The following is a 21,316-nucleotide window of genomic DNA, read 5'->3' on the forward strand; positions in this document are numbered from 1 at the left end:
AACCTACCTCCACATTACAGAATCGCCCCCTCGTTTCACGTTTCCCTACTCAAGCGCCACACTGAACCCCTGTTCCCTTCCTCCACAGAGTCGGAGTCACCTCCTCCTCCCGACCCGCCAGAGATCCTTGGAGATAACATCTACCAAGTCCAAGAAATCCTAGACTCCCGGCGGCGGAACGGCCAGCTCCAGTACCTAGTGGACTGGGAGGGGTTCGGACCCGAGGAGAGATCGTGGATACCCCGTGACGACATCCTGGACCCGACTCTCCTCGAGGAATTCCACCGCCAACATCCCGAACGCCCAGCTCCCAGAGGTCGTGGTCGTCCCCGTCGCCGTTCTTGGGTGCCAGGAGTCACCCGTGGAGGAGGGGGTGATGTCACACCCTCTGCACGTTCCCTCAGCCCCAATCACCACGATCCTCCACCAACCAGCCAATCACCACCACAGCACACCCGTGAACCATCACCAGAATACTAATCACCGTCACCTGCACCAGCAATCACCACACCCTTTATATACCTACCTCTGCCACTCACTCATCGGCTGGTATCGAAGTTGCATGGATGCTTCTCTGTGGATCTTCTCTCCCTCCTGTTGTCTCTCCTGTGCTCCTCGTGGATTCTTCCGATGTTCTCCTGTGCTCCTCGTGGATTGCTCTGATGTTCTCCTGTGATACACGTTAATCGTGTTAAAGGGAAGTGACTATTGCTAACGCTATGATCCTTATGAACTTGAACTCACCTGTTGTGTTTGTTTGAAGATTTGACCACAGAGACCTTATTTCACCCGATTGCACGTGTGTTGTACTGTGCACGTTTGTTAATAAATACCTTGAAAGATACTCACCTTCTCCCTTTGTGTGTGGTCGTGACATATAAACAATTTTTACTTAGAAATAACTAATGTTTATTACAAATAATTTAAAAATCCTACACTTAAATAATTTGTTGTAGAAACAATATTCACTCAGAAATTGCTAGTGAATTTTACAAATGAGTACAGAGAAATGGCAAATAACATTGAATTGAATGTTCAATTTTATAGCAAAAAGACTGAAATTGTATTTTCTTGTAAAACGTACTTGAATTATGTTTACTCATTTACCTTTTGGCAATATTCACACAAAACAAACACACACTTTCATATTTCACAGAAGTGTGAGTCTCACACTTGTTCTGGAGTTTGAACATTTAAGCATCTCTTAAAATACAATAGATCCTTAAATATAATCCCTGCTGAAAGCTGTGACCGTGGAGTGCCAGAAAATACTTTTTCTAGTCGATCAAGCACAGAGGAGCCGTTACACAACACAACACACACACACACACACACACACACACACACACACACACACACACACACACACACACACACACAGAGCAATGCCAGCCAGTGCCGGACCGGCCCATCCGCCCTACATCCCGCCTGAGCTAAAGAGGCCAATCGAGCAACACTTACACACACCACAGAGAACACGTCACCCAAACCTCTCTCTTTATAGCTCAGGAACCTTGTTTCAGTTTAGTATCAGGTTTATCTCCCAACATTCCTCTGAATGACTCATTCATGTCATCCAGTGACAGTCTGGAGCTGTAGAATAAATGTAGAGCAGCTCAGATTCAGTTTGAGACATCATTAAGATCTCTTTTCCAACTCTAGAGGAGACACATCTGAGATTACTAGGGACTTTTCTTCAAGAGAAAGATTGAAGAAGCAGCAATAGTCTTTATTTTCTCTCATTGCTAACTAGGAGAAACTATGGAAGCCCATTTGGAAAGTCACAAATGCATGTTGCAAAGTTAGAATTGCAAGTATATATATATAATACAACTCAAAGAACAAAGTCAAACATGCTAGATAAAAAAAAATTGCAAATACCTTTTTTTTTTTTTTTTTTTTATTCAGTGGCCTGAACAAACAACCAATAATTAACAACTGAGATATTTTTTTTTTATTTATTTTTTTTTTATTTATTTTAGGGATGCACCGAAATGAAAATTCTTGGCCAAAGCTGAACAAAATTACACACTGGGCCAAAGGCTGATTACCGAACACGTTTTTTCATGTTTTTCCGCCCATATATTTTGCCAATTTTTGTTTTACCATTGCATAAATTAAATAGACAAAATGTGCTTTTTACAGTTTTGTCTTGCTTTTCAAAAAAAAAAAAAAAAAAAAAAAAAAAAAAAATTTACTTAACACTTCTGAAAACCAGAAAAGATTTTTTACTTGTCTAGAATATCTTTCTTGATTTAAGAATTTTTTTTATATTTTGGCTGGAATCAAGACAAAAAAATCTAAGTAAGAGAAGCATGCAGTGTACATGAACTAAAATGACTAGAACTAAAACTGAAATAAGAAAAACTATTCAAAATCATTTTTTGAAATAAAGCTGAAATATAAAAGACAAAAAAGACAAAAAAAACAAACAAAAAAAAAACAAGAAAATGGAAATTAGAAAAGGGAAAATAAGTTGAAATACTAAAACTGCAATAAGAAAAACGAAACTAAAACTATTGAGGATCATTTTTGGTCATTAAAAAATGAAATAAAATAAAATATAAAGTGGAAGTACTTAAATTACTAAAGCTGAAGCTGAAATAAGGAAACAAACTAATATTAAAAATAATATTGGAAAACTTACAAATTAGAAAACTGAAAATAAGTTAAAACTGAAAAAAGAAAACTGAAAATAGAACTGTTGAAAATAATTGTAAATGTAAAAAAACCTGAAATAACAGAGAATTTAAGTAAAATAAACTTTTAAACTAACACTGTAATAAGGAAAAACTAAAACTATTAAGAGTTTTTAGTAACTGAAAAAAAAAATAGAAATTGAAATAAATGAATTAAATTAGAAAACAACAATTTAAAAATATTTACCTTTAACACTGAACATTAACATTCTAGTAGACATTATAGCCTACCAACAAAGCTTTTATATCACTATATACATTATAGCCTTATATCAGACTATATGAGCCATAAAAGAATCATAGCTCAATTTTTTTGCATTTAAAAATAAATTATTTCCTACACTGCCTTAAAAGTTTGGGATCAGTAAGATTATGTTTTTTAAAAGAAGTTTATTATGCTCATCAAGGCTGTGTTCATTTGATCAGAAATACAGAAATAATATTGTGAAATATTATTACAATGTAAAACTATGTTCTTCTATATTAATATAAATTAAAATTAAATGAGTTTAATATGCCAATTTATTATCAGTGCTAGAAAACGTTGTGCTGCCAAATATGTTTTTGGAACCTGTGATACTTTTTCAGGATTCTTTGATCAATAAAAGCTTAAAAAGAACAGCATTTGTTTCAAATACAAAGGTTTTCTAACAATATACACTACTGTTTTGAAAGTTTAGGGTCAGTTAATTTTGATTCGTTCTGATAGCATAGATTTATATTTTGAATAAATGCTGTTCTAACGTTTTATTCATCAAAGAATCCTGAAAAAAAGAATCACAATTTCCAAAAAAGTTATATAAAATGATTTCTGAAGGATCAATGTGACACTTAAGACTGGAGTAACAGCTGATAAAAAAATTCAGCTTTGCATCACAGAAATAAATTACATTGTAAAGTATATTAAAATAAAAAGCATTATTGTATGTTGTAATAACATTTAGCAATTTTACTGTTTTTTTTCTGTATTTTTGATCAAATAAATGCAGCCTTGGTGAGCAGAAAATACTTTTTAAAAAACATTTCAAGTCTATCGAGTGGTAGTATATATATCAGTCTTTACAGGGTTAAATCTCGTCATGTTTCATGCACTAGTTTGTTGATTCTCAGTGTTTAATTTTGCATTTTAGAGTGATAAAGTCACCGTCTGCTTGTGTTTCCAGGGTGTGACGCTCTCAAACGCTCACACGCAGCTCAGTGGAAAAAGTTGAAGGCTTCATTTAACCGTTTCCCCTGCAAAACAACATCAACATTCGAGCTTCAAAGGACTGACTTGCTTTCAACAGCCCGTTTTATTCTGCACTAAAGGTGTTCGTCTGTAATAGTCCTGAATATATTGTGACCAGGAGTCAAACGTGGCTGATATCAGAGAGAGAGACACCTGCTGTTTGTCTGTGGCATGACGCTGTGTGCCATATGGCATCACAAAGATGAGTTATATAATCCAGATCTACAGCGTTCTCACCTCAGAAAACATCCGTCCGTATACGCAGCATCTCCTCTGAGATTTACAGCACGTAAACGCACCCTAATCCATCAGTCAAAGCTTTTAAGTGCACTGCAAAGTGCATGAAATGACATCAGAAAACCTTTTACGTTCGGCTGTTTTATTGTTCGCTGCCTTCTAATGGTTTTTCCTCCTTCCCTCTCTCTGTACTGTTCATATTGTCGTGTCTGTCAGTGTTTTAGGCCACTTCCTCTTGACAGTTGTGGCTTCAAGCTGTTTTCTTACTTAGTGCATGTGCGTCTGAAACCGCACTGACACACCACGCTCGCTTTTCGTCCCAAAATGCACTCTTAAGTTCACCCCTGTCCACCTTTAAACCTGGATAATCTTGCATACGTTCTAATTAGTCCCACATACACAAATTAGACACACACTAAAGGGATTGCATCAGAAATCATGGTTGCGTGAAGCAAGAAGAAATGCTGTAATTGCTTTTTAAACAGGTTTAAATGCCGTGATTGGCTCAGTGAGTGTTGCTGAAACAGAACAATGTTTTGAAAGCAAAATTACATCAGCGTTAAGGTTCAACTCTCACTCTCTGAGATTGATTTCATGCTTTCTTGTGCTCTGAAATGTGTTTGAAACAGTGTTGTTATTGTTCAGTAAAACTAAAACTATTGAAAATTGTTTGTCAATAATTGAAGCTGAAATAAAATATAATATTACACTGGAAAAAATGCTTTTCTTACTTGGATTTTTTGTCTTGTTTCAAGCCAAAATATCTCAAAAATTAAATCAAGAAACAGAAAACAAGATTATTTTTCTTACCCCATTGGCAGATTATTTTGCTGTTTTTAAACAAAAACTCACTTAATTTTGACTTGTTTTTTTCTGAAAACAAGAATTTTTTTTTACTTGTCTAGAAAATCCTTCTAAATTTAATATATTTAAATATTTTGGCTGGCAACAAGAAAAAAAAATCTAAAGAAGAAAAGCATTTTTTATAGTGTAGATGAAAAATGAACTAAAATGTACTAAAAAATTTAAACTGAAATAAGAAAAAATAAAACTATTCAAAATCATTTTTGATAATAAAGCTGAAATATAAAAGACAAATGAAAAAAATAAATAAAATAGATATTAGAAAAGGGAAAATATATTGAAATACTAAAACTAAAACTGCAATAAGAAAACCGAAACTAAAACTATTGAAGATCATTTTTGGTCATTAAAAAAAAAATGAAATAAAATAAAATATAAAGTGGAAGTACTTAAATTACTAAAGCTGAAACTGAAATAAGGAAACAAACTAATATTTTTAAAAATATTTTTTGTTCATTTAAAACCACATGGAAAACTGAAAAAAAAGAAAACTGAAACTAGAACTGTTAAAAAAATTGTAATTGTAAAAACAACTAAAATAAAATATAAAATGAAAGTAAAATTACTAAAACTAATACTATAATAAGAAGAAAAAAAAAAATATATATATATATATAAATAAAATGAAAAAATTTAAAAAATAGAAATTAAAATAATTTAAACACTATACTAATATTATAATTACAAACTTAAACTGAAATAAAGTAAAACTATAGAAATTTTAAATAAAAATGGCAAAAGCACAAAATTGCTCAAATTAAAAATGGAAACCGAAAAAAAAAAAAAAATCCAATTCAAAAATAAAAGTTTGAAAATATTAAACACTAAAATATAAAAATGCTGTAATGCTATGTGTTGCATTCACATATGTTAAATATGTATCATGTTTCTGTCTAATCTCTCTAATGTTTCTCTCCTCAGATCTCATCGTCCGCCTACATTTCCCAGAGTTCTCTGTCAGAGCAGGGGAAGCGGCAGTGGGCGGAGCCTCCCAAGCCGCTGCCGGGTCAACGACCCCTACAGACGCTGCAGCTGTGGGAGCAGTACTGCGACCCCGGCTCCGGACGCTGTTACTACGTCAACGCCGTTACAGGGGAACGCTCATGGAAACCTCCGCGCAGAGCCCGCGATAGCAACAGCAGTCAAAATAAGGTGAGCGACCAATCAGATTACAGAACCAATGGCTTTGGACCAATCAGAGACGATCAATCATGTGTCAGTCCAGACTCGTCCGTCATCGAACACTGAAACACTCATTTATAGTCTATAAGAATAGTTATATGAGCCGAAAATTAAAGATATGAGGGCAAAAAAATAAATGACCCTCTTATGTTTATTTTTCTGAACGAGCCAATGATTCAGTGACTCACTCATAAGACTGTCGATTGCTTCATTCTGAATGAAGCAGCTGTTTGAACGCTTCAAGTGAGTCAATGATTCAGTGATTCATTCATAGTCACTAACTTAGTTTCTAAATGAATCAGCTGTTTGAGTGAATCAAGTGAGTCAGTGATTCAGTGACTCGCTTATAAAGACGATCAATTGCTTCATTTCTGAATGAAGCAGCTGTTTGAATGATTCAAGTTAGTTAGTGTTGTTTTTTCATGATTCATAAAGACAGTCACCTGCTTCGGTTCTGAATGAATCTGCGGTTTTGGACAAATTGAGTCAGTGATTCAATGTCTCACTCATATAGGGTCACTTACTTCATTTCTGAATAAATCAGCAGTTTTGAACAAATCAAATAAGTCAGTGATTCAATGACTCACTCAGAGGCACTTCATTTCTGAATGAATCAGCCATTTGAATGAATTGAGTGAGTCATTGATTCATTGACTCAGAGTCATTAAGTCACTTGCTTCGTTTCTGAGTAAATTAGCAGTTTTGAACAAATCGAGTCAGTGATTCAGTGACTCATTCTTAAAGTCACTTGCTTTGTTTCTGAATGAATCAGCAGTTCAGAATGAATCAAGCGAGTCAATGATTCAGTGACTTTCTCATAGAGACAGTCAGTTAATTTATGAATGAATCATCTGTGTAAACGATTCAACTCAGTTGAGTCAGTGATTCATTTATAAGTCAGTCACCTTCTTCGTTTCTGAATGAATAAGCAGTTTTTAACAAATCGAGTGATTCAGTGGTTCATTGACTCAGAGTCATTAAGTCACTTGCTTCGTTTCTGAGTAAATTAGCAGTTTTGAACAAATTGTTGAGTCAGTGATTCAGTGACTCATTCTTAAAGTCACTTGCTTTGTTTCTGAATGAATCAGCAGTTCAGAATGAATCAAGCGAGTCAATGATTCAGTGACTTACTCATAGAGACAGTCAGTTACTTAATTTATGAATGAATCATCTGTGTAAACAATTCAACTCAGTTGAGTCATTGATTCATTTATAAGTCAGTCACTTTCTTCGTTTCTGAATGAATCAGCAGTTTTTAACAAATCAAGTGATTCAGTGGTTCAAAGACTCATTCATAAAGAGTCGCTTCCTTAATTTCATCAGCCATTTGAATTGAGTGAAATGAACCATTGAGTGAAAGCTTCAATGACTCGCTCATTAAAACAGTGATGTTCTGCCACCTGGTGGCGGCTTTAGTGTCATATTTGGAGTATTATCATTTATTACCCTCATTTATGTGATGCAGAATCAAAATATTTCTTGCTAAAGCTACTTTTTGTAATGTCTATTCATTGCTTTTCCTCACACAATAAGGACTTGACAGTGATGTGCGATTAATTTATGATTAATTTGATTAATTAACTGGCAAATAATGTCATTAACAAGATTAAAAATTGTATTTGTTGAGGCCCCACAAATTCTGCCCTTTTCTGATGCACCTGCATCTCTCTCTGTGTCTCTGTCTCTGTGTGGCGTGTTTTGTAGGTTGGGGCAGTTCAGCGTGACATAAGGCACCTGTCGCTCCCATTACAGAACTCAGGAAGCAGCTCAATGCACAGGGTACAGTGTGTGTGTGTTTGTAGGCGATTGTGGTGTTATGATGTAATGCTGTATGAAAGTACACCATCTATCTAATGATCTACTGTCTATAGGAAGTCCATTACGGAGAGATTATATGAACAAGAGCATTAGAATCACTAGAAACTCCCGCACACACGTTCATAGTCACACAGATTGTTGAGGCCGGTGCAGGAGAATCTGCTCATGTCAGGGATTAGAAGAAGAAACACGGCCAAATGAAAAAGGGGATTATGATCTCTGACACGCATTTATTCATTTATTAAGTGTCACAAGGAGGAGTCAGAGACGTGCGGATCCATGTGCAAGGCTTTATTAGAATAGTCAACAAGCAGGAGTAAACGCCAGGAAACAGGAACAACGTAGGTAATCCGGGAAACAGTTCAATAATCAAGCAGTGGTCGCAAATGGCAGGCAGCAGGAATCAAAAACGGGGTACACAGTCCAGAGTCATACACAGGCAATCCAATCCAGAGAAACACGCTTAGAATAATGACCATTGGAACAATTAGACTTCGCAAGGTGGCTGTGTGTGAGAGTGGCTTAAATGCAGTCAGTAAATGTGAAACAGGTGTTTGCAGCAATCAGATCAGTGGGAAATGAGGAACAGATGTGTGCAGTGATTAGTGCAGTGGCTTATGGGGATTGTAGTCCATGAAGTGTGGTGCAGGAGTTCATGATGACAGGGAAGACCAGATACGTTACATAGCCCCTCCGCAAGGAGCGGCTTCCAGACGCTCTAACCACCTTAACCATCTTGAGGGTGGTGGAGCGGAGGCGGAACAGGGGGAGGGATGGAGGGCCAGGTCCATGTAGTGGTACTGGAACCACGAAATGAGGCGGAGCCGACGGAGGGAGAAGCCATGGAGGAGGAAGGGTTGGCTCCTGCATGGGGCCGACCGACGGAGGTAGAGCCGGTGGAGCCCGAGGCGGAACCGGAGAGTCGATGGTCCTGGGCGACACAGAGGATCCGGAGGGCCAAGGCGGAACCCAAGGCTCTGGCGACCCCGGCGGAGATGGAGGTCCGGAGGTACGCAGCGGAGCCGGAGTGACAGAGGATCGAGGCTGTGCCCACGGGAGGGAGGAGGTCCACAGAGCCGGCAGGACGGAGTGACGAGGCGCAGCCGGAGGAGTAGAGTCCAGAGGCGAAGGTGGGGTGACGACTGACCGGGGCGGAGCCGGAGAGACGATGGAGCCCGGAGGAGCTGTTGGGCCGACGGCCGACAACGGAGACGAGGGAGCACAGAGCCGGGGTGGAGCCGCAGGGTCGGAGGACCGAGGTGGAGTCCAGGACTCTGAGACTGGAGGTGATGGTGAGGGGTCCTTCAGTCTGGACACCGATGGCGACTGGCAGTCCCACGGCAAGTCCTCTGCCACGAAGGTGGGATGGGGGTGAGTAGAGGGACTATCAGGAGACAGAGGTGGCAGGACTGGAGCAGCAGGGAGGGTGGGTGGGAACAGTCCATGCTTGAGCTCCGTGACCAGAACCGGGCAGACAGGAATCTCAGGACGACTGGATGTAACCAGCGGAGTCTCTGGAAAGCTGGGCGGAACCAGCGGAGGCTCTGGAATGCAGGGCTGAACCAGCGGATTGTCTGGAAGGTTGGGCGGAACCAGCGGAGTCTCTGGAAGGCGGGGCTGAACCAGCGGAGTCTCTGGAAGGCTGGGCGGAACCAGCGGAGTCTCTGGAAGGCAGGGCTGAACCAGCGGAGTCTCTGGAAGGCTGGGCTGAACCAGCGGAGTCTCTGGAAGGCTGGGCAGAACCAGCGGAGTCTCTGGAAGGCTGGGCGGAACCAGCGGAGTCTCTGGAAGGCTGGGCGGAACCAGCGGAGTCTCTGGAAGGCTGGGCGGAACCAGCGGAGTCTCTGGAAGACTGGGCGGAACCAGCGGAGTCTCTGGAAGGCAGGGCTGAACCAGCGGAGTGTCTGGAAGGCAGGGCTGAACCAGCGGAGTGGAGCGGAGCTCTTGTGAAGCGGGCTCTGGACGACGCTCTTGTGAAGCGGGCTCTGGACGACGCTCTTGAGGAGCGGGCTCTGGAGAACTGGACGACCCCAGCGGAGATTCAGGAGGGCTGGGCGTCTCCAGCGGAGACTCTGGAAGAGCAGGCTCTGAGCGAGCGGTCACTGGAGGGCGCTCTGGCGGCGCAGTCACTGGAGGACGCTCTGGCGGCGCAGTCACTGGAGGGCGCTCTGGCGGCGCAGTCACTGGAGGGCGCTCTGGCGGCGCAGTCACTGGAGGGCTGGTTGGGAGACCAGCTGCTCGAACCGACAGCAGCGGTGGGTCCTCCACGCTAGAAATTAGCCTTTTCCACCCCGTGGTAAAGTGTGGCTGCTGTGGTTCTGGGCTAGCAGACCTCTTGTGCTGTGGCTCTTCTAGAGCTCTCACAGTAAGCGGAGAGCCGCATAACACCAACGCATAATTCATAAAGTCCTCCACCGAACACTTAAATTCCCCTCCAGGCAACAGCGATTTAATGGGTTCATTGAGTCCAAAGCGGAATAAGTCCCTCAGCCATACTTCATCATACAAAGGTACTTGAAGTGATAACCTACGAAACTGTAGTAAATAATCCTCAATGGGAAGATCTTCCTGTCGGAGGAGCAGAAGTTGGTCGACTGGGTCCATGTTGTGATGCTGGTGGTTGAATAAAGCCGCTGGATCCGGGTGTGGCGAAGTCTTCTGTCACAAGGAGGAGTCAGAGACGTGCGGATCCATGTGCAAGGCTTTATTAGAATAGTCAACAAGCAGGAGTAAACGCCAGGAAACAGGAACAACGTAGGTAATCCGGGAAACAGTTCAATAATCAAGCAGTGGTCGCAAATGGCAGGCAGCAGGAATCAAAAACGGGGTACACAGTCCAGAGTCATACACAGGCAATCCAATCCAGAGAAACACGCTTAGAATAATGACCATTGGAACAATTAGACTTCGCAAGGTGGCTGTGTGTGAGAGTGGCTTAAATGCAGTCAGTAAATGTGAAACAGGTGTTTGCAGCAATCAGATCAGTGGGAAATGAGGAACAGATGTGTGCAGTGATTAGTGCAGTGGCTTATGGGGATTGTAGTCCATGAAGTGTGGTGCAGGAGTTCATGATGACAGGGAAGACCAGATACGTTACAATTAAGTCTCTACTAACAGATTTCTGAGCTGAGATCATCTACATTGAGCTTCTTTCAGACCCTGGTAATGGTTTGGGATTGATAATCATACTTAATTACTGGAGTGATTGTCCTGTTCATACAACAGCAGACCAGGTATTATTAATTTACAGTATTAAATATAATTTTCATTAACTGGAATAAAAGGTTAGATGAGAAATGTGAAATTATTAATGTGACACTGGGATCTAATGAATATAAGATAAGATTAGGTTGAAGTATTAAAAACAAAGAAAAAGTGTAACAAAATTACAAAACATAATACAATTGATTTAAATTTAAATAAATTATTAAAATGTAAAAACATATGAAATGTATATAAAATGTTTGGATCAAAAGCACATCAAATTAGAATTTTTTTTAATGTAGTGTTAAAAATTGCTTCGTTTCAGAATGAATCTGCAGTTTTTTGACAAATTGAGTGAGTCAGTGATTCAGTGACTCATAGTCACTTGCTTTGTTTCTGAATGAATCAGCAGTTTTGAACAAATCGAGTGAGTCTGTGATTCAATGACTCATTCATAAAGAGTCACTAGCTTAATTTCTGAAAGAATCAGCCATGTGAATCAAGTGAGTTTTGATTCAGTGACTCATTGATAAAGTCAGCCATTTGCTTCACTTCTGAATGAATCAGCAGTTGAACAAATCGAGTGAGTCGGTGATTCAGTGACTCATTCATAAAGTCGCTTGCTTTATTATTAAATTAATCTGAATTTTTGAACAAATTGAGTGAGTCAGTGATTCAGTGACTCATTCATAGTCACTTGCTTCGTTTCTGAATGAATCAGCAGTTTAACAAATCGAGTGAGTCTGTGATTCAATGAGTCATTCATAAACTGTCACTAGCTTAATTTCTGAATGAATCAGCCATGTGAATCAAGTGAGTTTTGACTCACTGATAAAGTCAGCCATTTGCTTCACTTCTGAATGAATCAGCAGTTTTGAACAAATCGAGTGAGTTGATGATTCAATGACTCATTCATAAAGTCGCTTGCTTTATTATTAAATTAATCTGAATAACAAATTGAGTGAGTCAGTGATTCAGTGACTCATTCATACAGAGACACTTGCTTCGTTTCTGAATGAATCAGCAGTTTTGAACAAATCGAGTGAGTCAGTGATTCAATGACTCACTCATAAAGGGTCACTAGCTTAATTTCTGAATGAATCAGCCATGTGAATCAAGTGTGTTTTGATTCAGTGACTCATTGATAAAGTCAGCCATTTGCTTCACTTCTGAATGAATCAGCAGTTTTGAACAAATCGAGTGAGTCGATGATTCAATGACTCATTCATAAAGTCGCTTGCTTTATTATGAAATGAATCTGAATTTTTGAACAAATTGAGTGAGTCAGTGATTCAGTGACTCATAAATACAGAGTCGCTTTCTTTGTTTCTGAATGAATCAGTAGTTTTGAACAAATCGAGTGAGTCAGTGATTCAATGACTCATTCATAAAGTCGCTTGCTTTATTACTAAATGAATCTGAATTTTTGAACAAATTGAGTGAGTCAGTGATTCAGTGACTCATTCATAGTCACTTGCTTCGTTTCTGAATGAATCAGCAGTTTTGAACAAATCGAGTGAGTCTGTGATTCAATGAGTCATTCATAAACTGTCACTAGCTTAATTTCTGAATGAATCAGCCATGTGAATCAAGTGAGTTTTGATTCAGTGACTCACTGATAAAGTCAGCCATTTGCTTCACTTCTAAATGAATCAGCAGTTTTGAACAAATCGAGTGAGTCGATGATTCAATGACTCATTCATAAAGTCGCTTGCTTTATTATTAAATGAATCTGAATTTGAACAAATTGAGTTAGTCAGTGATTCAGTGACTCATAAATACAGAGTCGCTTTCTTTGTTTCTGAATGAATCAGTAGTTTTGAACAAATCGAGTGAGTCAGTGATTCAATGACTCACTCATAAAGGGTCACTAGCTTAATTTCTGAATGAATCAGCCATGTGAATCAAGTGAGTTTTGATTCAGTGACTCATTGATAAAGTCAGCCATTTGCTTCACTTCTGAATGAATCAGCAGTTTTGAACAAATCGAGTGAGTCGATGATTCAATGACTCATTCATAAAGTCGCTTGCTTTATTATGAAATGAATCTGAATTTTTGAACAAATTGAGTGAGTCAGTGATTCAGTGACTCATAAATACAGAGTCGCTTTCTTTGTTTCTGAATGAATCAGTAGTTTTGAACAAATCGAGTGAGTCAGTGATTCAATGACTCATTCATAAAGTCGCTTGCTTTATTACTAAATGAATCTGAATTTTTGAACAAATTGAGTGAGTCAGTGATTCAGTGACTCATTCATAGTCACTTGCTTCGTTTCTGAATGAATCAGCAGTTTTGAACAAATCGAGTGAGTCAGTGATTCAATGACTCACTCATAAAGGGTCACTAGCTTAATTTCTGAATGAATCACCCATGTGAATCAAGTGAGTTTTGATTCAGTGACTCACTGATAAAGTCAGCCATTTGCTTCACTTCTAAATGAATCAGCAGTTTTGAACAAATCGAGTGAGTCGATGATTCAATGACTCATTCATAAAGTCGCTTGCTTTATTATTAAATGAATCTGAATTTTTGAACAAATTGAGTGAGTCAGTGATTCAGTGACTCATAAATACAGAGTCGCTTTCTTTGTTTCTGAATGAATCAGTAGTTTTGAACAAATCGAGTGAGTCAGTGATTCAATGACTCATTCATAAAGGGTCACTTGCTTCATTTTTGAATTGTTCAGCCATTTGAATCAAGTGAGTCAATGATTCAGTGACTCAAAGTCAGTCACATGATTGATTAGTGATGGTCATATGTATGTCAATGGCTAGTTTCTGACATTTTAGTGCATTTCCAACTCTGTTTATACAACACTCATCAACCAAACTAACTTTAAGTTACAACTAATCACTTCAGTGTGAACAATCCACTTCTCAAACTTGCTCATAACCGTAATGACAAAACAGATGAACGTTAGTAAATATCAAGAGTTTCTGTTGCATCCTGAAGGATTTAATGACATATTGCACATAGAGAGTCTGATTTGTAAGGGAAGTGCGTGTGAACAGAAGCATATTTGATGAGAACTGTGTGAATGAAGCCATAGATGGCCGAGTCTGTCAGTGAAAGAAGAGCTTCCTTCAGGCACGTGTGAATTTGACTTTCACACTCTTGACATCTCAACTTCCTTATTGACACAAACGGTTCTCGTCTTCCTCCTGTGAAGAGGAAGTTGATCTGGCTGTGAGCTGAGCTGGAATTGACTCTGACAGACAGACGAGTGTGTGAGTTTATGAAGACCGGATTAAACGCGGCTCTCGCTGGATTACAGGAGATCTGCGCCTCCGTAAGTCAGCCTGATGCTTTCATCTTGAAAGAGGAAGAAACAGCGAGTTTCACATCTGACAGAACCGATAAATCACACACATATGTATTGTTATATTTAATGCGTCCTTAAATAGGAACGAAAGCACACAAGCGTTTATTCCTCTGATTGTTTTCGAGTGAATATCAGTGTGTTTGGAACTGATTTGTGGATTTTGAGGGCTTTGGTAAACCGTTTCACGTCCCACTTCTGGTCTTGATGAAAGCAGGGATAGATGAGTTTCCAGTCTTTCTACTCTCCTCAAACGGTCGGTTTCAGTCTGACTGATTCTTTCATTGACTTTCGTTTGTCATCTCTGTTAAATCAACCAGTTGACCTTCTCTTTCAGCTCTCGCCTGACCTCACCTACATTACCCATGATGCCAACGGCTGGCAGCTGAGTCAGGTGAGACATCTATCTATCTATCTATCTATCTATCTATCTATCTATCTATCTATCTATCTATCTATCTATCTATCTATCTATCTATCTATCTATCTATCTATCTATCTATCTATCTATCTATCTATCTATCTTCCACTTTTGTTTTCTTTTTCTTTCGGTCATTTTTCTTGCTTTTTTCCTTTTTTTGTAAATGCATGACTTAATTTGACTATTTTAACACATTAACCATGTATTTAATGGTATATGTTTATTAACGCAAAGCAATCGTTATTTATACTTCCTATATATTTTTTTTATACTTTAATTCCAAAATTTGTTTTTTGATTTCTTTCCTTCTTTGTCTTTTTCTTGCTAATATAATACTAATACAATATCATTTAATTTAGTATTTATTACAAACAAGTATTAATCTTAATTGCTCTTTTTCAAGCTTTTTTCTTCACTTTTGTATTTTAATTTCTTCCTTGTTTCTTTTTTATTTAAATTTATTTTGTTTTATTCCTTTCTCGCTTTTTTGCTTCTTCGCTTTTTTTTTTTTAATTAATGACCAATTCAATTCATTTTGTATTTAATGGTATATATTTATTAAAACAAAATAATCTTTATCATTTTAAGTGTTTTTTTATACTTATTCCAAAATGTCTGTTATTGATTTCTTTCTTACTTCCTTCTTTTCTTTTCTTTTTCTAATACAATTGCATTTAATTTTTTTTTTTACAATTAATAATTATATTTTACTTTTTCAAGCTTTTTTTACTTTTGTATTTTAATTTCCTCCTCGTTTGTGTTTTATTTAAATGTATTATGTATATATAAAATTAATTTATTTATTTTACTTTTTTTGTTTACCTTTATTAGTAAATTCATGACCAGTTTCACTTAATTCTACCATTTTAAAACATTAATGTTTTAATAAATATAACATTAAATACAAAAGTAAATCTTAATAATTAAGGAGTTTTTATATTTATTCCAAAATGTCAATGTATTGCTTTCTTTCTTACTTCCGTTCTTTTCTAATATTTTTTGCTAATACAATAGGATTTCATTTTCTTCCTTGTTTCTGTTTTATTTTATTTAACTTTTTTTGTTTACCTTTTTATGTAAGTTCATGACCAGTTTCAACTTATTTTACCATTTTAACAGACATGTATTTACAGGGATATTTATTAAAACATGATTTTAATAATTTTAAAAGTTTTTTATACTCATTCCAAAATGTCTGTTTATTGATTTCTTTCTTACTTCTTTCTTGTCTTTTTCTTACTAATACAATACTGACACAATAGCATTTAATTTAGTATTTATTGCAAACAAGTATTCATCTTAATTGTTCTTTTTCAAGCTTTTTTCTTCACTTTTGTATTTTAATTTCTTCCTTGTCTCTTTTTTATTTAAATTTTTTATATTTTATTCCTTTCTCCTTTTTTTTGCTTTTTTGTTTACCTTTTTTTGTAAATTCATGACCAGTTTTACTAAGTTTGAATAAATCTACCATTAAAATGGTAAAATTAAGTTATTATCTTAATTATGTTAGAAATTTTTGAATAAATATAACAATGCTTATTTATTGATTTCTTTCTTACCTCCTTTTCTTTTTCATACAGTACTAATACAAGTTTTTGTTTTACTTTTGTATTTTCATTTCTTCCTTGTTTTGGTTTCATTTAAATCTATGTATTTTTTTCTTTCTTTATTTTTATTTTTTTTTTGTACTTTTTTGTTGACCTTTAATTTTGTAAATTCATGAACAGTTTCAATTCATTTCACCATTTGAACACATATTTCAAATGGTATGTATTTAATGATATGTTTATTAAAACAAAGTAATCTTTATAATTTTAAGCGTTTTTATACTTATTCCAAATTGTCTGTTTATTGGTTTCTGTCTTCCTTCCTTTCTTTTTTGCTAATAAAATAGCATTTATTTAGTATTTTAACAATTAATAATTTTTTTTTTCTTTTTCAAGATTTTTTTACTTTTGTATTTTCATTTCTTCCTTGTTTCTGTTATGTAAATTTATTTAGTTCATTTAAACTTTTCTTGTTTACCTTTTTTTAGTAAATTCATGACCAGTTTCACTTAATTGTACCATTTTAACACGTTAACAATGTTTTAATAAATATAACATTAAATACAAAGTAAATATCTTAATAATGAAGAATTTTCATCTTTATTCCAAAATGTCTATTTATTGATTTCTTTCTTACTTCCTTTTCTTTTTCTTGCTAATACAATACTCATACAATAGCATTTAATTTAGTATTTATGACAACCAAGTAATAATAATGAATTATTATTTTTCTTTTTCAAGCTTTTTTTTCTTCTTTTGTGTTTTTGTTTCTTCCTTGTTTCTGTTTTATTTAAATTTATTTTATTTTATTTATTTTTTACTTTTTTATTAACCTTTTTTTGTAAATTCTTTACCAGTTTCACCATTTTAACAATTTAACCATTAAATACAAAGTAAATATCTTAATAATTAAGCAAATATAATAATATTCCAAAATGTCTATTTATTGATTTCTTTTTCATGCTAATTCAATACTAATACAATAGCTTTTAATTGAGTATTTATTACAACCTAGTATTAATCAAAATTTTGCTTTTTAAGCTTTTTTCTCTTCTCTTTCTCTTTTTTTCTCTAGCTTTTTTTGTATTTTCGCTTCTTCCTTGTGTCCATTTAATTGATTTTTATTTGTTTTTGTTTCTTTATTTTTTTTTTTTTTTTTTTTAGGTTTTTCTGTAAATTCATCAATTGTAAATTCATATTCCAAGTTCACTTAATTATGGCATTTTCCAGTTAAAATAAATATGAAATCTTTTTCTTTTTAATGCAAAACAACTAATACAGTACTATTTTATGTTTACATTAACAATACATTTAATGTTATATTTAAGACTAATTATTATTAATCTAAATAATTGAGTATTTATTTTAAAATAATAAATATAAGAATCTAGTTTTCTTTCCTGTTCTTTCGGTCTATTATTATTTTTTTTTTTACTTTTTGTTGTGAACTCGTGTTCCAGTTTCAATGTTTAGATCAACAATGTATTTGACGGTGTATTTATTAAAGCAAAGTATTTATTTAAATAATTTAGTGTTTTTAAGCATTCTTACCTTTATTCACAATTTTCTATCACCTTCTTTTTTGCTTTTCTCTTTTTCCTGGACTTTTTTAGTTATTTACATAATTACATTTTGATTTAGTCTTTTTTTTTTCTTTTTTAGTATTTACGGATGGAGAATATTTTTTGATTTACTAAAATCAATTATTAATCTCAATAATTGAGTGTTTTTTTTTCAGGATTTATACATTTATTCCAAAATATTAATTATAAAAATATGGTGGCTATTTTCAGATTAAATACAAAGTAATTATTGCTGCGCTCTTCTTTATAATATTTATTTTTTTAATTAAATTAAATTTTAATATTATTAATCAAAATAATTGGGTATTTATTCTTATATATTAAATATAATTGTTGTTTTTTGGTAAACTTATGTTTCAGTTTCAATGTTTACATCAGCAACGTATTTATTGATATATTTGTGGAAATATTGATTAATATTTATTAAAATATTAAAAAGTTTTAGGCATTTTTACATCCATTTCAAAATGTCGATCACTTTTATTTATTAAATGAAAAAAATTGTTTATTTCTGTTTATTATCTGTTTATTTCTGAATATTAATTTATAATAAATAAATGCATAAATATATAATGCACAAATAATACATTTTATATTTATTCTAAAATTGTAACTATAAGAATGTGGTAAACATTTTATTTGCTGTGCTGTTCTTTTTTATATTCATTTTAAATTTAATTTAATGTTAATATTATTAATCAAAATAATTGGGTATTTATTTCAATATATATATATATATATATATATATATATATATATATATATATATATAGCAGTGTTTTTGTAAACTTATGATTCAGTTTCAATGTTTACATCAGCAATGTATTTATTTGTATATTTATTAAAATATTAAATGTTTTTGGCATTTTGTAATATTATTAATCTAAATAATTGGATAATATAAGAATTGTTTTTTTTTTTAGTGTTTTGTGAACTTATGTTCCAGTTTCAATGTTTACATCAGCAATATATTTATTAGTATATTTATTAAAATATTAAAATGTTTTAAGCATTTTGTAATATTATTAATCTAAATAATTGGATAATAAGAATTTTAGTTTTTTTAGCGTTTTGTAAACTTAAGTTCCAGTTTCAATGTTTACATCAGCAATGTATTTATTGGTATATTTATTAATATATAAATAAATAAATACATATATATATATATATATATATATATATATATATATATATATATATATATATATATATAAAATGTGCAAATAATAAATCAGTAATTTTTACATTTATTCTAAAATATTAACTACAAGACTATTTTCAGATTTCTTGTATATTTTGTGTTTTTACTTTTTTATTAACCTTTTTTTGTAAGTTCTTTACCAGTTTCACCATTTTAACAATTTAACCATTAAATACAAAGTAAATATCTTAATAATTAAGCAAATATAATAATATTCCAAAATGTCTATTTATTGATTTCTTTTTCATGCTAATTCAATACTAATACAATAGCATTTAATTGAGTATTTATTACAACCTAGTATTAATCAAAATTTTGCTTTTTGCTCTTTATATTTTGTGTGTGCTGTTTATTTTTATATCCCATTTCCATTCAGGCCCTCAAATCATGATGCTCACAGACCTTGTGTTTTGCTATTCCTCTCAGATCATTCAAGTGATTTAGAGTTTGATTGTTGGTAACACAAATGCATATCTTGTGTGTTGTATTTGTGCTGTTGTTTTTGGGCCGCAAGCTCTAATCCGCAGCATATGGAGGAATGTCTGTCACGCGCCTCTCTGGGGTTTCAGTCTGTCCGTTAATCTGCTTTTGAGCAGCAGTGCTGTAACTGAGTCTGCTAATTGAGTTGAGTGGTTGGAGGATAAACAAATTAAAACCCAACATTATTGAAATGAAGCGAGGCGGAGGTAATGCGACTGGACCCAATCTAATGTAATTGGGTTGAACTAACCTGATGTCGTTCTTCGGCAGAGTATGCAGCGCACGGTGTCGTCGGACACTCTAAGCTCCGCCTCCAGCGTGTTTGAGGATGCTCATCTCAGGAACTCCGCCTTGACAGGGGGCGTGGCACACGTAAGCCACTCCTACTCCATGTTCCTGCCCTCACAGGCTCAGAGAAAACCTGCAAATGGCAAGGTAAGAGGAACTGGGTTTGAGACCATTTAAATAAAAACAAATATATAATGCACAAATAATAAGTAATTTATTATTTCATAACATTAACTATAATAATGTGCTAAAAATTTAATTTTATGTGTGCTGTTCTTTTTAATAGTCCTTTTAAATTAATTTTAATATTATTAATCTAAATAATTGGGTATTTATTCTAAAATATTAAATATATATTTGTTTTTTTTTAACTTATCAGTTTGAGTGTTTACATCAGTAGTGTATTTATTGGTATAATTACTGAGATATTTATTAAAATATTAAAATGTTTACATCTATTCCAAAATCTCTGTCACTTTGATTCTTGCTTGCTTTCTGGCTGGAAGCCAGCAGACTATGAAATGAAAAATATTTTTGTTTATTTCTAAATATTAATTTATAATAAATTACATAAATATATAATGCACAAATAATAAGCAAGCGATTTTAAAATTTATTCCAAAATCTTAATTTTAAGAATGTGGTAACAAATTTGTTCTTATCTGTGCAATTTAATTTAATTCAATTTTTATATTATTAATCTAAATAATTTGATATTAAATCCAAAATATTCAATAGAAGAATGTTTTTTTTTAGGTGTTTGCAAACTTATGTTCCAGTTTCAATGTTTACATTATTTTTTTTATTATTATTATTTTAATAATTTAACGTTTAAGCATTTTTACATTTGTTCTAAAATTTCTATCACTTTCTTTCTTGCTTGCTTTCAAACAATGAAATTAAAAATTTAATTAATATTTATTTAGTTTCTAAAGTATTAATTTATAATAAATAAATAAATAAATAAAATAAATAAATAAAGTACAAATAATAAATATGTAATTTTTACATTTATTCCAAAATATTAACTATAAGAATGTCGTAAAAATTATTTTATGTGTGCTGTTTTCAATTTAATTAAATTTAAATGTAATATTATTAATCTAAATAATTGGATAATATAAGAAATCTTTTTTGTTGTTGTTGTTTAGCTTTTTGTAAATTTATGTTCCAGTTTCAATGTTTACATCATTATTAAATAATATATTTATTATAAATATTAATTTAAAATAAATACATAATTA

At 34.1% G+C, this 21,316-nt stretch overlaps 1 protein-coding gene across 2 annotated transcripts in view; it reads left to right on the plus strand.

The window, feature by feature from the left end:
* The window catches only part of arhgap9 (Rho GTPase activating protein 9), a 65,965-nt gene that overhangs the window by 24,202 nt on the left and 20,447 nt on the right, over positions 1–21,316 (plus strand). For both annotated transcript variants that reach the window (XM_073851938.1, XM_073851939.1), the window contains exons 4-7: positions 5,950–6,180; positions 7,915–7,989; positions 14,890–14,946; positions 20,055–20,219. In XM_073851938.1, coding sequence (XP_073708039.1) covers positions 5,950–6,180; positions 7,915–7,989; positions 14,890–14,946; positions 20,055–20,219 — 528 coding nt within the window. The remainder of the gene's footprint in view (positions 1–5,949; positions 6,181–7,914; positions 7,990–14,889; positions 14,947–20,054; positions 20,220–21,316) is intronic.

The sequence above is a fragment of the Garra rufa genome, chromosome 12 (assembly GCF_049309525.1).
Source record: "Garra rufa chromosome 12, GarRuf1.0, whole genome shotgun sequence".
Classification (NCBI taxonomy): Eukaryota; Metazoa; Chordata; class Actinopteri; order Cypriniformes; family Cyprinidae; genus Garra; species Garra rufa.